The following is a 14,988-nucleotide window of genomic DNA, read 5'->3' on the forward strand; positions in this document are numbered from 1 at the left end:
CATTTGACCCAAGTTAAACAATTTAAAGGCAATGCTACCAAATACTAATTGAGTGTATGTAAACGTCTGACCCACTGGGAATGTGATGAAAGAAATAAAAGCTGAAATAAATCATTCTCTCTACTATTATTCTGACATTTCACATTCTAAAAATAAAGTGGTGATACCAACTGACCTAAAACAGGGAATATTTACTAGGATTAAATGTCAGGAATAGTGAAAAACGTAGTTTAAATGTATTTGGCTAAGGTGTAGGTAAACTTCCGACATCAACTGTATTAAAATATGAATATCATACAGTGGACATCTAAGCCTATAGGCCTTTGTTTTAGGAAAGTAGCCAAAACACCCCCCAAAAAAGGCTAGAAGCTACACATCGAAACACAAGGAATAGTGTTTTTGTAATTTGTTACAGGCCGTTTTTAAGGACACGTAAATATGTGGCTCATTTGGCCAACATCCCTTGCTTATTGATAGCGCTGGCTGTGCCAGGTTGCATCTGAATGCATATGGATGTGCATGACATTTCTCAAATGTACAGTAAATGGATGGAAACCTAGCTATGGACACCCTAAAGACTCTGACAAGTGCGCTAGTCCACTGTCACTTATGCCTGCACATCATGGTTCACCAGAAGCCTCAAACATCTAAATAATAAGCTGCAAGCCAAACAAGCTTGTAAGAATTGTACTTAAATTCCCCCTTCATACTCATCTGGAGGTTGAGCTTTTTTTGTCTCTATGTCTGTAATGTGCCTGCATTTAAGTCATTGTACATGTATTACGTAGAAAATAGGGCCCCACAATGACAATAAGTCCCGACTTTTTTGTGCAATCCTGGTCACTTTAAAAAATCTTGGTGTGTATATACTACTCTTCAGAAGTTAGGGGTCACATAGAAATGTTCTTGTTTTCTATGAAAACATAAATGAAATTAGTTGCAAAATGAATAGGAAACATAGTCAAGACTTTGACAAGGTTATAAATAATGATTTTTAATTGAAATAATAATTGTGCCCTTCAAACTTTGCTTTGTCAAATAATCCTACATTTACAGCCTTGCAGACCTTTGGCATTCTAGTTGTCAATTTGTTGAGGTAATCTGAAGAGATTTCACCCCATGATTCCTGAAGAACCTCCTACAAGTTGGATTGGCTTGATGGGTACTTCTTACGTACCACACGGTCAAGCTGCTCCCACAACAGCCCCATAAGGTTGAGATTCAGTGACTGTGCTGGCCACACCATTATCGAGAGAATACCAGCTGACTGCTTCTTCCCTAAATAGTTATTGCATAGTTTGGAGCTGTGCTTTGGGTCATTGTCCTGTTGTAAAAGGAAATTGACTCCAATTAAGTGCCGTCCACAGGGTATGGCATGGCGTTGCAAATGGAGTGATAGCCTTCCTTCTTCAAGATCCCTTTTACCCTGTACAAATCTCCCACTTTACCACCACACCAAAGCACCCCCAGACCATCACATTGCCTCCACCATGCTTGACAGACGGCGTCAAGCACTCCTCCAGCATCTTTACATTTTTTTCTGCATTTCACGAATGTTCTTCTTTGTGATCCGAACACCTCTAACTTAGATTTGTCTGTCCATAACACTTTTTCCAATTTTCCTCTATCCAGTGTCTGTGTTATTTTGCCTATCTTAATCTTTTATATTTATTGGCCAGTCTGAGATATGGCTTTTTCTTTGCAACTCTGCCTAGAAGGCAAAGCATCCCTGAGTCGCCTCTTCACTGTTAACGTTGAGACTGGTGTTTTGCGGGTACTATTTAATGAAACTGCCAGTTGAGGACTTGTGAGGCGTCTGTTTCTCAAACTAGACACTCTAATGTACTTGTCCTCTTGCTCAGTTGTGCACCAGTTGTGGTGCACTCCCACTCCTCTTTATATTCTGGTTAGGGCCAGTTTGTGCTGTTCTGTGAAGGGAGTTTCTTGGCAATTTCTCACATGGAATACCCTTAATTTCTCAGAACAAGAATAAACTGCCGAGTTTCAGAAGAAGGCATTTCCTCGAGAGCAGTTCACACCAGACATCCCAAGAATATTGCTGAACTGAAACAGCTTTGTAAAGAGGAATGGTCCAAAATTCCTCCTGACTGTTGTGCAGGTCTGATCCGCAACTACAGAAAACGTTTGTTTGAGGTTATTGCTGCCAAATGAGGGTCAACCAGTTATAAATCCAAGAGTTCACATACTTTACCCACCATGCACTTAAATGTTTACACGGTGTGTTCAATAAAGACATGAAAACTTATAATTGTGTGTTATTAGTTTAAGCAGACTATGTTTGCCTATTGTTGTGACCTAGATGAAGATCAGATCAAATTTTATGACCAATTTATGCAGAAATCCAGGTATTTCCAAAGGGTTCACATACTTTTTCTTGCCACTGTAGGTCTACAACGTTAATCAATAGACATACATGCCCTTCTGTGAGTCAAGCAGGAGATGGAGCCATCAACCAAATTGAGGTACCTAAAAACTCTGAGAGAACCACATTAAGGGCAAAAAGTTCCTTCATACCTCCCCCCAAATGCAATGCATCCATAGAAACCTTCTGTAGGATTGTTGAAAATTATGTAGGTAACCTACTGAAAGACAAACAGAAACACAAATCCTATGATAACCTGAGTAGAGACGAGAGAATGGCTCTGAAGGACTTACAATCAGATCCTTCCATTATCATAAAAAAATGTGACAAAGAAAGAGGAATTTGTATACAAAACAAATGTGACTATGTGAATGAATGTCGCCGACAACCATCTAAAGGTGACTTCCATCACAAACTTCTATCACTATCACAAACGGGCACTGTAACATTTCCTTCAGCAGAGAGAATCCACCCTTGCTCCATTCAATGACTGCATCTTGCAACTCACTGAACTGGTATTATCCAATAACTACTTCATCTTTGAGTCAGACTTTTTCCTTCAAATTCAGGGAGTAGCCATGGGCTCCCTTTTTGCACCCAACTATGAGAACCTGCATGTGGGACAATTTGAGGAAGCACTTATTTACAAAACAGAGACACACCCTACTTTCTAAAATCATCCCATTGAAGAGATACATAGATGACGTCTTTGTGCTCTGGGAAGGAAGCCAGCAGAATTCCAAACAGTGTTAAACGAGAGCTCTCAATTTCTCAAATGCTCCATGCAGATTGATGAGAGAAAAATAAATTACCTGAACGTATGGATCAAAGAGAATGATGCATTACATACAGACTTGTACACAAAGCCCATAGATCGCAATACCTTGCTACCTGCAGATAGTATGCATCCCCTTCCCCTCAGGAATGGTCAACCATTTTGCCAGTTAAACAAATCTGTGGCCACCAGTCAAATTTTGACAGCAATGTTAAGAAAATGACAGATACATTCAAAAAGAAAGTCTACAAGGACAAAACTCTTAATACTGCAATGATGAAAACATGTCAAAAACCAAGAGAGGAATTGCTAAAAACTAAACCAAAGAAGAAAAACAACGCAACAGTGTTTTGTACTAAGTACACCAAGTGTTCATAGAAAACGAAAGCAATCCTGAAAAAGCACTGGCATACCTCTTCAAGGAGCCCCCACTGGTGCTCTATAAGTGTGGTCGCAATATTATGGATAGATTGGTGAGATCTAACCCGCCTGCCCCCTGAGCCCACTCCGAAACTCTTGACACCCATTCCAAATGGGAACTATGTGGCTCATGTGCCCACCTGCATTGCTTGCTGTTTGGGGTTTTAGGATGGGTTTCTGTACAGCACTTTGAAATATCAGCTGATGTACGAAGGGCTATATAAATACATTTGATTTGATTTGCAATAGCACTACAGAAACATCCTTCTTCAGACATCCACACACAGGTCGAAAAATCCCTGTTAGTGGTATCATCTCATGCAAGACAAAGGGAGTAATCTATCTCATCACCTGCACATGTGGGAAAGCCTATGTATGGCAAACGAAAATACAATTAAAACAACGCATAGCTGAACACCGCAGCTCAATCAGGTGTATGAACATTGACTATCCAGTAGCAGCTCACTTTGTTGAAGCTAACCATCCCATCTCCTCCCTCAAATACACAGGCATTGAGCATGTTGCTCTACCAAGGAGAGGAGGTAGCATGGAGATCCTACTACCTCAGAGGGAGGTCTACAGGATATCCTGTTTAAAAACACTGTCCCCTAGTGGTCAGAATATTGACTTTGATCTCAGGCCATTCTTATGACCAATTATATTGGACAGGTCTTGTAAATGAATGTATTCTTTCCACAGCTTATCAGAGTACACCCAATATGTTGCCCCTGTTGATGATGCTTATAACGCATTATGGTCGAACCAAAAGTTTATAAATGTAAGAAAATAAAAATGGAAATATTTAAATATTGTGGCAGGAAAAAGTATGTGAACCCTTTGGAATTACCTGGATTTCTGCATAAATTGGTCATAACATTTGATCTGACCTTCATCTAAGTCACAACAATAGACAAACACCGTGTGCTTAAACTAATAACACACACATTATTGTCTATTTCTTGTCGAAATTGAATAGATAATTTATACATTCACAGTGTAGGTTGGAAAAAGTATGTGAACCCCGAGGCTAATGACTTCTCCAAATGCTAATTGGAGTTAAGAGTCTGCTAACCTGGAGTCCAATCAATGAGACGAGATTGGAGATGTTGGATAGGGCTGCCCAGCCCTGTAAAAAAACACTCACAAAATTTGAGTTTGCTATTCACAAGAAGCTGGAAAGGGTCACAAAAGTATCTCTAAAAGCCTCGATGTGCATCAATCCACAGTAAGGCACATTGTCAATAAATGGAAAGTTCAGCACTGTTGCTACTCTCCCTAGGAGTGGCCGTAAGGGAAAGATGACTGCAAGAGCACAGCGCAGAATGCTCAATGAGGTTAAGAAGAATCCTAGAGTGTCAGCTAAAGACTTACAGAAATCTCTGGAACAGGCTAACATCTCTGTTGAAGAGTCTATGATACGTAAAACACTAAACAAGAATGGTGTTCATGGGAGGACACCACGGAAGAAGCCACTGCTGTCCAAAAAAAACATTGCTGCATGTTTGAAGTTTGCAAAGAGTGCACCTGGATGTTCCAAAATATTCTGTGGACAGAAGAAACTACAGTTGAGTTGTTTGCAAGGAACACACAACACTATGTGTGGAGAAAAAACATTCACAGCACACCAACATCAAAAACTTATCCCAACCGTGCAGTATGGTGGAGGGAGCATCATGGTTTTGGGCTGCTTTGCTGCCTCAGGACCTGGACAACTTTCTATCATCAACGGAAAAAACAAATTCCCAAGTTTATCAAGACATTTTGCAGGAGAATGTAAGGCTATCTGTGTGCCAATTGAAGCAGAATTGCTTCAACAGAAGAAAATACGCCTTCTGGAGTGGCCCAGTCAGAGTCCTGACCTCAACCCGATTGAGATGCTGTGGCATGACCTCAAGAGAGCAGTTCACACCAGACATTCCAAGAATATTTCAGTTTTGTAAAGAGGAATGGTCCAAACATTTGCATGAGGTTATTGCTGCCAAAGGAGGGTCCACCAGTTATTAATAATAGAGAAATCAGACCATCCTGCTGAGTACCTGACAGACTACATTTTAGTAGTTAATCTTGGAACTACCCATCCCGGATCCGGGAGAATTGTCATCAACTGACACTAATTAGCATAACGCAACTGACAAAAAATCTTACTAGAAAATATTCATATTCATGAAATCACAAGTGAAATATATTGAAACAGCTTAGCCTTTTGTTAATCACCCTGTCATCTCAGATTTTGAAATTATGCTTTACAGCCAAAGCAAGACAAGCATTTGTGTAAGTTCATCGATAGCCTAGCATAGCATTATGCCTAGCTAGCAGCAGGCAACTTGGTCACGAAAATCAGAAAAGCAATCAAATTAAATCGTTTACCTTTGATGAGCTTCAGATGTTTTCACTCACGAGACTCCTAGTTAGATAGTAAATGTTCCTTTTTTCCATAAAGATTATTTTTGTAGCCGAAATAGCTCCGTTTGTTCTTCACGTTTGGCTGAGAAATCGACCGGGAATTGCGGTCACGACAACGCCGAAAAATATTCCAAATTAGATCCATAACATCGACAGAAACATGGCAAACGTTGTTTAGAATCAATCCTCAATGTGTTTTTCAAATATCTATTCGATAATATATCAACCGGGACAGTTGGATTCTTAGTAGGAGCGACAGAAACAATGGCCGCATTTGTCTATTACGCACAAATCACTATGAGAGCCACCAGCCGACCACTGACGCCTGTTGTCGTTCACGCTCATTTTTCAAAATAAAAGCCTGAGATTATGTCTTGTGACACTAGACACATTAAGGAAGCCATAGAAAAAGGAATCTCGTTGATATCCCATTCGCTGCTCAATAGGGATGCATAGGAAGGGACTCTTATTTAGAAACCGCTGCGTTCCTGATTGGATTTTTCTTTCGCCTGCAATATAAGTTCTGTTATACTCACAGACAATATTTTTACAGTTTTGGAAACTTTAGAGTGGTTTCTATCCTAAGCTATCAATTACACGCATATTCTATTTTCTGGTCCTGAAAAATAGGCCGTTTACTTTGGGAAAGTTATTTTAAAAAAAAAAGTGCCCTCTAGTTTCAAGAGGTTAAATCCAAGGGTTCACATACTTCTTCCACCCTGCACTGTGAATATTTACAAGGTGTGTTCAATAAAGACATGAAAACACATACTTGTTTGTGTGTTATTAGTTTAACCTGTTTGGGTTTGGGGGCAGCATTTTCACGTTTGGATGAAAAGCGTGCCCAGAGTAAACTGCCTGCTACTCAGTCCCAGTTGCTAATATATGCATATTATTAGTATATTTGGATAGAAAACACTCTGAAGTTTCTAAAAATGTTTGAATGATGTCTGTGACTATAAAATAACTCATATGGCAGGCGAAAACCTGTGAAAAATCCAACCAGGAAGTGGGAAATCTGAGGTTTGTAGTTTTTCAACTTTTGGCCTGTCGAATACACAGTGTCTGTGGGGTAATTTTGCACTTCCTAAGGCTTCCACTAGATGTCAACAGTCTTTAGAACCTTGTTTGATGCTTCTACTGTGAGGTAGGGCCGGATGAGAGGGGAATGAGTCAGAGGTCTGGCAGAGAGCCATGAGCTCGTGACGCGTTCATGTGAAAGTTACCTCGCGTTCCATTGCTTTTCTACAGACAAAGGAATTCTCTGGTTGGAACATTATTGAAGATTTATGATAAAAACATCCTAAAGATTGATTCTATACTTCATTTGACATGTCTCTACGAACTGTAATATGACTTTTCATCTGAACTTTGCCCGGACCTGCCCACGCGTCGTAAGTGAACGCGCAAACCAAAGGGAGTTATTTGGACATAAATGATTAACTTTATGGAACAAATCAAACATTTATTGTGGAACTGGGATTCCTGGGAGTGCATTCTGATGAAGATCATCAAAGGTAAGTTGTTACGGATACAGTTATCCTGTGTGTGTGTGTATCCTGTGTGTGTGTTTCTTTTCTCTCCTTCTCCCCTCACAGGTGAAAATCATCACTCCCCAATCAGTCAACAATCAATCATCAATCAGAAGACACACCTCCTCCTGTTTCCTACCCTATCACAGTTCCTTCCCCATGGTTTAAAAACCCCATCATTTGTTTGCTCTAGAGCTCAATCTCTCTGTAAATGCCATGTCTGTAGGTCTCTGTGGTTCACTCTCGCTTTGTGTCTTAACCTCTCATTTGTTTGAGCACCTCCATAGCACTTTGTCATCCCCTGTGAGTATTGTTTTGGTTATGGTGTTTGTTTGTTGCTGGTGGGAAAAGGGGGAAACAAGACAAGTCGCCCATGGGCATACACTACCCGTAGGTAAACTTTGTTAAATACACTAGTTAGAACTGGGCGGACCACCCACTGTATTTTTGGTTAGTTAGCTGTTGTTAAAGTAGGCTAGTCTAGCTTAGGGGTGTTTTTGTATATTTATTGTTTCATTCCTTGGGTCCAGCTCAGCCCCTTTTCCTGCTCCCCCCCCATTACCGTGTGTTTATAAATAAACCTGGAGTTTGACGGTAGATTTCTGTTGTCGTGGTTATTTCATTCACACTTTTACTTTGTCACAATAATAATTTGCATGAGATATGTTACGGGTCTCATTACCATCCCCCCTAGACTTTCGGGACAAAAGGGATTCGTAACATAAGTAAATATTTATAATGCTATTTCGGACTTCTGATGACTCCAACATGGCGGATATCTTTTTGGGTTGTGTTGGTCTCTGAGCACCATACTCAGATTATTGCATGGTTTGCTTTTTCCGTAAAGCTTTTTTGAAATCTGACACATATCTTTAATTCTGTGAATAACACTTGTATCTTTTATCAATGTTTATCATGAGTATTTCTGTAAATTGATGTGGCTCTGTGCAAATTCACGGGATGTTTTGAAGGTGTTGGCGAGGGGTTCCGCTAGCAGAACGGGGTTGTTTGTCTGTTTGTCTATTGTTGTGACTTAGATGAAGATCAGATCAACTTTTATCACCAATTTATGCAGAAATTCAGTTAATTCCATAGGTGAAATTAAATGAAACAGTAATGTATGTAGATGCTAATGATAACAATGGCATCATATATTCAATATGCTGTGGGCTATTGTCTTAACAGTTTTGCTCAATTCATTCGGCTCAACCTGTGACGTGGTTAGGTTGGACACCAGGCGCAGAGAAGAGACCAGACGAGGAATCTGTGCTTAAGTATAAACATAATACTTTACTGATATACGGTAGCCGCAAGATCACTGTATACTTGAAAGAACAAACACTAAGTCTCAAACTCACTCAGGAAAGGAACACACACGATAAACAATTCAAGCATCTGCAAAGTACCACAGAAGACACTCCTCTTTTAAAACAGGGACACAATCATGAAATAAGACAATAAGAATAAGTCCAATAAAAGTCTCTAGGACGGCCTCTGTCGCCCTCTGGTGCCAGAAGGAACCATGACACAACCTAGCAATTACGACACACCCCTCACTGTTGTCATTGGTTGCACTAATTGTACTGTTTGTCGACATAACCGAGTTCAAGCATTCATGAAATGACCCTGAAGTAGGCACAGTGATGCCGAAACGTTGGTGTTTTTTTACCCAATAAATGACTGGGAAGTTATATATATGAAGTGTGCAACTCCCTTTGTTTCTATAGCTTACAGTTTATTCACCGTTAGTTAGCACCTCTACACTAAATAATTTTCTCTGGGTGTGCGCCATCTCATGCTTTTTGAGGCTTTCTGTTTGTCAAGATGTTTGATGTTGAAAACGCAAGTTTCCGAAGTCGTTATGCTTTGTCGATTGGTTGTGTGGTGCATTGGCACAGACACCTGTTGGTGGAAAAATCATTGTGTATATTTTATATAATTATAAATATGGCATCAAAATGTAGAAAATCCTATTTCTACCTAGCTGACAATTGTCTGCAGCGGGCTCTGGTCGTTGTGTAATTAAACAGGCAGGGAGAGTGAGCTCGTCGGCGAACCGTCAAACTTCTGGTCCGTAGCCCTGTGTGGCATCGTCTGTGCCACCAAAGCATGCTGAAGTGGCAAAGTTGATAAACACAGGGTCGCTACAGTTATTGCTATTTGTAGTCGTAAACATTATTTTTAGTTAATTCTATGGGGGGGGGGGAGCCCTCCCCATTAAATGTTGATCTGTCCCTCACTGCTTTTGTTTAATTATTAGCAGTAGAGGAGGCAGCCACCTTGAAGTTGTTGTTTTCTATTTTGCTTATATCATCCATCATTATTATGAGTTTCCTAGAGCATGGGAATGTCTACCACTTCCTATTGATAATATCAAAACAACTGTAGTAGTACATTTTCTTTGTTCATTCATGCCCTGTAAATTCCAAGAAAGCACTGATAAGTTAAAAGTAAATAGATGTGTATTCAGTAACAAGCATAGAATATGTAAAGAAAAAAACATTTCCCAGGAGTCTCCCCAGGTCGCAACTCATATAAACCTTCCCCTTTCCTTCCCACCAAAAAGGGAATATTCATGATTACATTGCAGCTGTGTTATATTCGTAATATTTACAACATCCTTTTCTTGTAGATTCCAACAACGATGCATCCTGTTGCAGGGCTCTGGCATGACAGGAACAAATAGCCCATCCACAGAGCTCCCTCTATTATCGTCCCATAATCTAAATACCAAATACATTCTACTGGACTAGAAGGGAGATAATAAACCATATGAAATCATTAACGTGAAATAACTCATAAGCGTGAAACCAAATAATGTTTGTACAGTCACTATTTAATAGGGACAAATAATGAAGCATTCAACAGATCCTAATTTGAACAGTAATTTGCTCATTGCTGTTCAGTTCCCTCTGGGACATTCTATTCGTGGGTCCCGTCTATGAGGGTCAAGAGGGTGTAAAAAAGTAAGTGGGTTGAACACCCACACAAAGAAAGACGGGAGTTGAACGTGAAATAAATAATATAGAAAGGGGAGTGGGGTCAGAAAGCCTGTGAGGCCGAGTAGATTATGGTCGGGGGAGGAATCCAGCATTGGTTTGACTTCCATTGCTTGCGTGGGTCTTGTTGATGCTTCGCCGGGTGAACCACGCTGTACCTCAGGTTAGTTTCGCGCAGTAGTCCTCTCACCTGGTTGTAGGTAGCTTGCTGCTTCTGTAGATCTGTGCTTACATAGGCTGTTGGTTAACTATTATTATTATTATTAACTATAATTATTCTCAAATTACATTTCCTGCCGTGGTTTCCCAGCACCTGTGTCTTTTCCTCCAGCAGCTTATTTGCAACTTGCAATGTGTCATAGTTCTTCTCCACCGTTTCCAGCCAGGTGTGTAGGGCGGTAGCTGAAACCTTGATCTTTTTCCTTTTAGTCTCAATTGATGACCGTGGTTTGAAGTTTCACTACTGTGTTGTTGATTGGGCTCAGCTTGGTGATGTGAGTGGAGGATATTTCCTCACGGACAATCACTCTGATCACACTTGCAAGATCGTCAGGATCCATTGGAGTGCTGCATGTCTTGTACGGCATCCACGTGTAGGCTAGTTGTTACTTCCCGAAACGTTAACCTCTCTTGGGTAGGGGGCAGTATTTTAACATCAGATGAAAAGCGTGCCCAAAGTAAACTGCCTGTTACTCAGGCCCAGAAGCTAGGATGTGCATAATTGGTAGATCTGGATAGAAAACACTCTAAAATTTCTAAAATGGTTCAAATAATGTCTGAGTATAACAGAACTGATATGGCCTGCGAAACCCCGAGGACAAACCCCGAGGACAAACCATGAGAGCGCATTCTTTGGTATTTTTCTCCGGCAGACAATAACAATTCTCCGTCTTAAATTTTATCATTTATTTACTTATTAGGGTACCTAAGGTTTGATTATAAACGTTTGACTTGTTTGGAAAAGTTTATTAGTAACGTTTGGGATTCATTTTGATGGAGAGAAACTGGGTGGATTATTGACTGAAGCGCGCCAGCTAAACAGAGTTTGTATGGATATAAAGGACATTATCGGAAAAAAATGACAATTTGTGATGTACCTGGGACCTTTGAGTGCCAACAGAAGAAGATCATCAAAGGTAAGGCATTTTTTATATCGCTATTTCTGACTTTCGTGTCGCACCTGTCTGGTTGAAATATGTTTTTCATGGTTTTGTATACGGGGCGCTGTCCTCAGATAATCGCATGGTGTGCTTTCGCCGTAAAGCCTTTTTGAAATATGACACAGCGGCTGGATTAACAAGAAGGTAAGCTTTATTTTGATGTATTACACTTGTGATTTTATGTCAGTTAAATACTTATAATTCTGTAGTTTGAATTTCGCGCTCTGCAATTTCACCAGATGTTGGCCAGGTGGGACTACCGTCTATAAGAGAAAGGCCAGGTGGGACTACCTGCCCATAAGAAGTTAAGCCAATACCGTTGGAATTCTTAATATTGAAAAATAAAGATATTTGTTGTGAATAAAGTCTTACTTTGAGGGAATTCTGTGGTACACTGCATGCCACTGGAAATCAAGTGCTTTTTGCTCAGTCCTCCTAAAGGACTGAACTTTTCGTCATGAAATGAGCGCACGTCTTTGAGAGATTTGAGAGTTTTTCATGACTCTTTGAGAGAGAGCTTGTCATTACTCAAGGGTTTGTCATGACTGTCCACTTGGAATGCTGTGTATGTACCCACGTTTGTGTATAGGTGCATGCGTGTGCGTGTGTGTGTGTTTATTTGGCTAGGTATCTGTCCATGTCTAGTTGCACTCACATTTCTAGCGCCCCCAGTGGCCGTGTGTCCTGCTCCCCCTCCAGTGAATCCCCTGTGGTTAGGGACAGCATGTCGCTGTCATAGATACCGTTCGCATCCTCCTCTGTGATTATGTCATAGGCCCCGTCATCAGTCTTGGTGCTGGGGTCCGACACTGCACAGGAAACAGGTGATCAAACCAGTCATGTACTTGTAACACTAGCCTGTATGTATGCATTAATAAAGTGTTTATAAGAGCTGTCTAAAGACATAACAGGAGCAAGAAGTCACACCTATACCCAATTCTATCCCAGGCAGTCATACATGTTTTACACATAGAAAAGCCATAGAGATCACATGTTTTTAACAGCAAATTGTGATCACCAAGGCTTTTGTCTTGATGATCTTTTACAAAAAAAATATATATATTTTTTTACCTATCCACTTTCGGAGGACAAATATATATATATATATATACATTTTTTTCAGCTTTTCTGCTACACATACAGGTCCAGTCAAAAGTTTGGACACACCTGCTCATTCCATTGTAGAATAATAGCAAAGACATCAACTATGAAATAACACTTATGGAATCATGTAGTAACCAAAAAAGTATAAAATAACCCTTTGCCTTGATGACAGCTTTGCACCCTCTTGGCATTCTTTCAACCAGCTTCATGAAGTCGTCACCTGGAATGCATTTCAATTAACAGGTGTGCCTTGTTGAAAAGTTAATTTGATCTCCGCAAGTGTGGTTCCCACCGTGAAGCATGGAGGTGTGACGGTGTGGGGGTGCTTTGCTGGTGACACTGTCTGTGATTTATCTAGAATTAAAAGGCACACTGAACCAGCATGGCTTCCACAGCATTCTGCAGCGTTACGCAATCCCATCTGGTTTGCACTTACTGGGACTATCATTTGTTTTCAACAGGACAATGCCCCAACACACCTCCAGGCTGTGTAAGGGCTATTTGACCAAGAAGGAGAGTGATGGAGTGCTGCATCAGATCAGGCCACCACAATTACCCAACATCAACCCAATTGAGATAGTTTGGGATGAGTTGGATCACAGAGTGAAGGAAAAGCAACCAACAAGTGCTCAGCATATGTGGGAACTCCTGCAAGACTGTTGGAAAAGCATTCCAGGTGAAGCTGGTTGAGAGAATGCTAAGAGTGTGCAAAGCTGTCATCAAGGCAAAGGGTTATTTTCTACTTTTTTGGTTACTACATAATTCCATAAGTGTTATTTCATAGTTGATGTCTTTGCTATTATTCTACAATGGAATGAGCAGGTGTGTCCAAACTTTTGACTGGACCTGTATGTGCTTAGAACAAGATAATGGAAGTATACCACTAGAATGGTTAGGAATGCCAGAAGGTTTCTGTTCTTATTCCACAGGGTACAGAGGATGGTCTTGTTTCAGTACCTGTAATGACTTCCCTATTCAACACAAAACCACTTTACACAACCTTGAAAGAAGGCTAGAGTAATTGTGACAAATTGTTTTTCAATCAAATTGTCTCATGGGGGTTAGCTTAAATACGTGTCCCTTTCGACTGAGTGTTTGAAAAAGGCCTTTGCAAGTGTGTGTGAGCATGTATTTGTATGTGTGGGTTTTTGAGTGCACATACTAGGAGTGTGTACGTGTATTTGCGTGTGCCTACGTGTGACCATCTATATCTCACCTGTAACCCTGGGAGTAGGTTTGTAGGGGGCTGGTTTGGGGAGTGAGTGAGGCCCAATTACGGGGGGCGGCAGCTGGGTGTCGGAGGGACTCAGCTCACCCTCTGTGAACCTCTCCACCACGGCTCTATGTTGGGTGTAACACTCCCTACAGCAACGCTCCTTTTTCCCACTGTGCTTGGTCATCACAAAGTTGTTACTGCAGTAGTAGCAGAAGATGCGTCCACATAGCCTGAAACAAGAAGAGAGTCTAGTATTGTATCACTGTGGAACATTCATTCAATACAGGAGTTAAATTACTAAAATGCCAATTCAAATACTGAATTGCCTGAAAGTCCAATATAATTGAGACCTTGGAATTATTAGCCAATATACTCAATCAACCATCCTGGCAATATCGCCAGATTCACCACCTCTGTCCATTGTAACCACTATGTAAAATGGCCTGTTTACAAATCTGTATAACAGTGGCGGTCAGTGGAGTTAAAGATGAGGAAGGACAATTTATTTTTATCAGCATGGCCTTATTTCTATTACAGCATATCGGATGATTGTCATTCATATTCCATTCACAGAGATAGGTTTAGGCTACATGATTACATGATTACATGATACTCTAATTTTCCCTATACCCATCATGAGGTTGCTACAACATAGCCTATGAATGAAAGTTTACAATGTAGGTTCATACAGGTCAAGAGAAGATTTTGAGGTGACAGACAGTGACACATGGACAGACAGTGACACATTCAATACCACCTTGCACACTCTTGCCTGCATCTAGCTGATAAAGGGTGTGATAATTAATAGTTGCAAACGAGAGTTTCTATTGGACGAATTCAGGTATGTTTATCCCGTTTAAAATCAGTGGAATGAATACACCCCTGATTACACGTAAATACAGTTCACTTTCATAATAGCCACGTTTTATTCCTTCTCGCATCTACATCCTCTCCTCCTCTCATATTTTCCCTTCGTCGCTTGTGGACATTAATGCA

The 14,988-nt window shown here is 40.5% G+C and overlaps 1 protein-coding gene across 3 annotated transcripts in view; it reads right to left on the reverse strand.

Moving 5' to 3' along the window:
- Window positions 1-14,988, reverse strand: part of LOC112250665 (FYVE and coiled-coil domain-containing protein 1) — a 60,614-nt gene that overhangs the window by 10,434 nt on the left and 35,192 nt on the right. For 2 of the 3 annotated variants that reach the window (XM_024421007.2, XM_024421008.2), the window contains exons 13-14: window positions 13,993-14,222; window positions 12,328-12,481 (exon numbers count right to left, since the gene is read on the reverse strand). In XM_024421007.2, the coding sequence (XP_024276775.1) occupies window positions 12,328-12,481; window positions 13,993-14,222 (384 nt within the window). The remainder of the gene's footprint in view (window positions 1-12,327; window positions 12,482-13,992; window positions 14,223-14,988) is intronic. The other variant, XM_024421009.2, reaches the window with a different exon arrangement.

Source organism: Oncorhynchus tshawytscha, linkage group LG05 (assembly GCF_018296145.1).
Source record: "Oncorhynchus tshawytscha isolate Ot180627B linkage group LG05, Otsh_v2.0, whole genome shotgun sequence".
In the NCBI taxonomy this organism is placed as follows: Eukaryota; Metazoa; Chordata; class Actinopteri; order Salmoniformes; family Salmonidae; genus Oncorhynchus; species Oncorhynchus tshawytscha.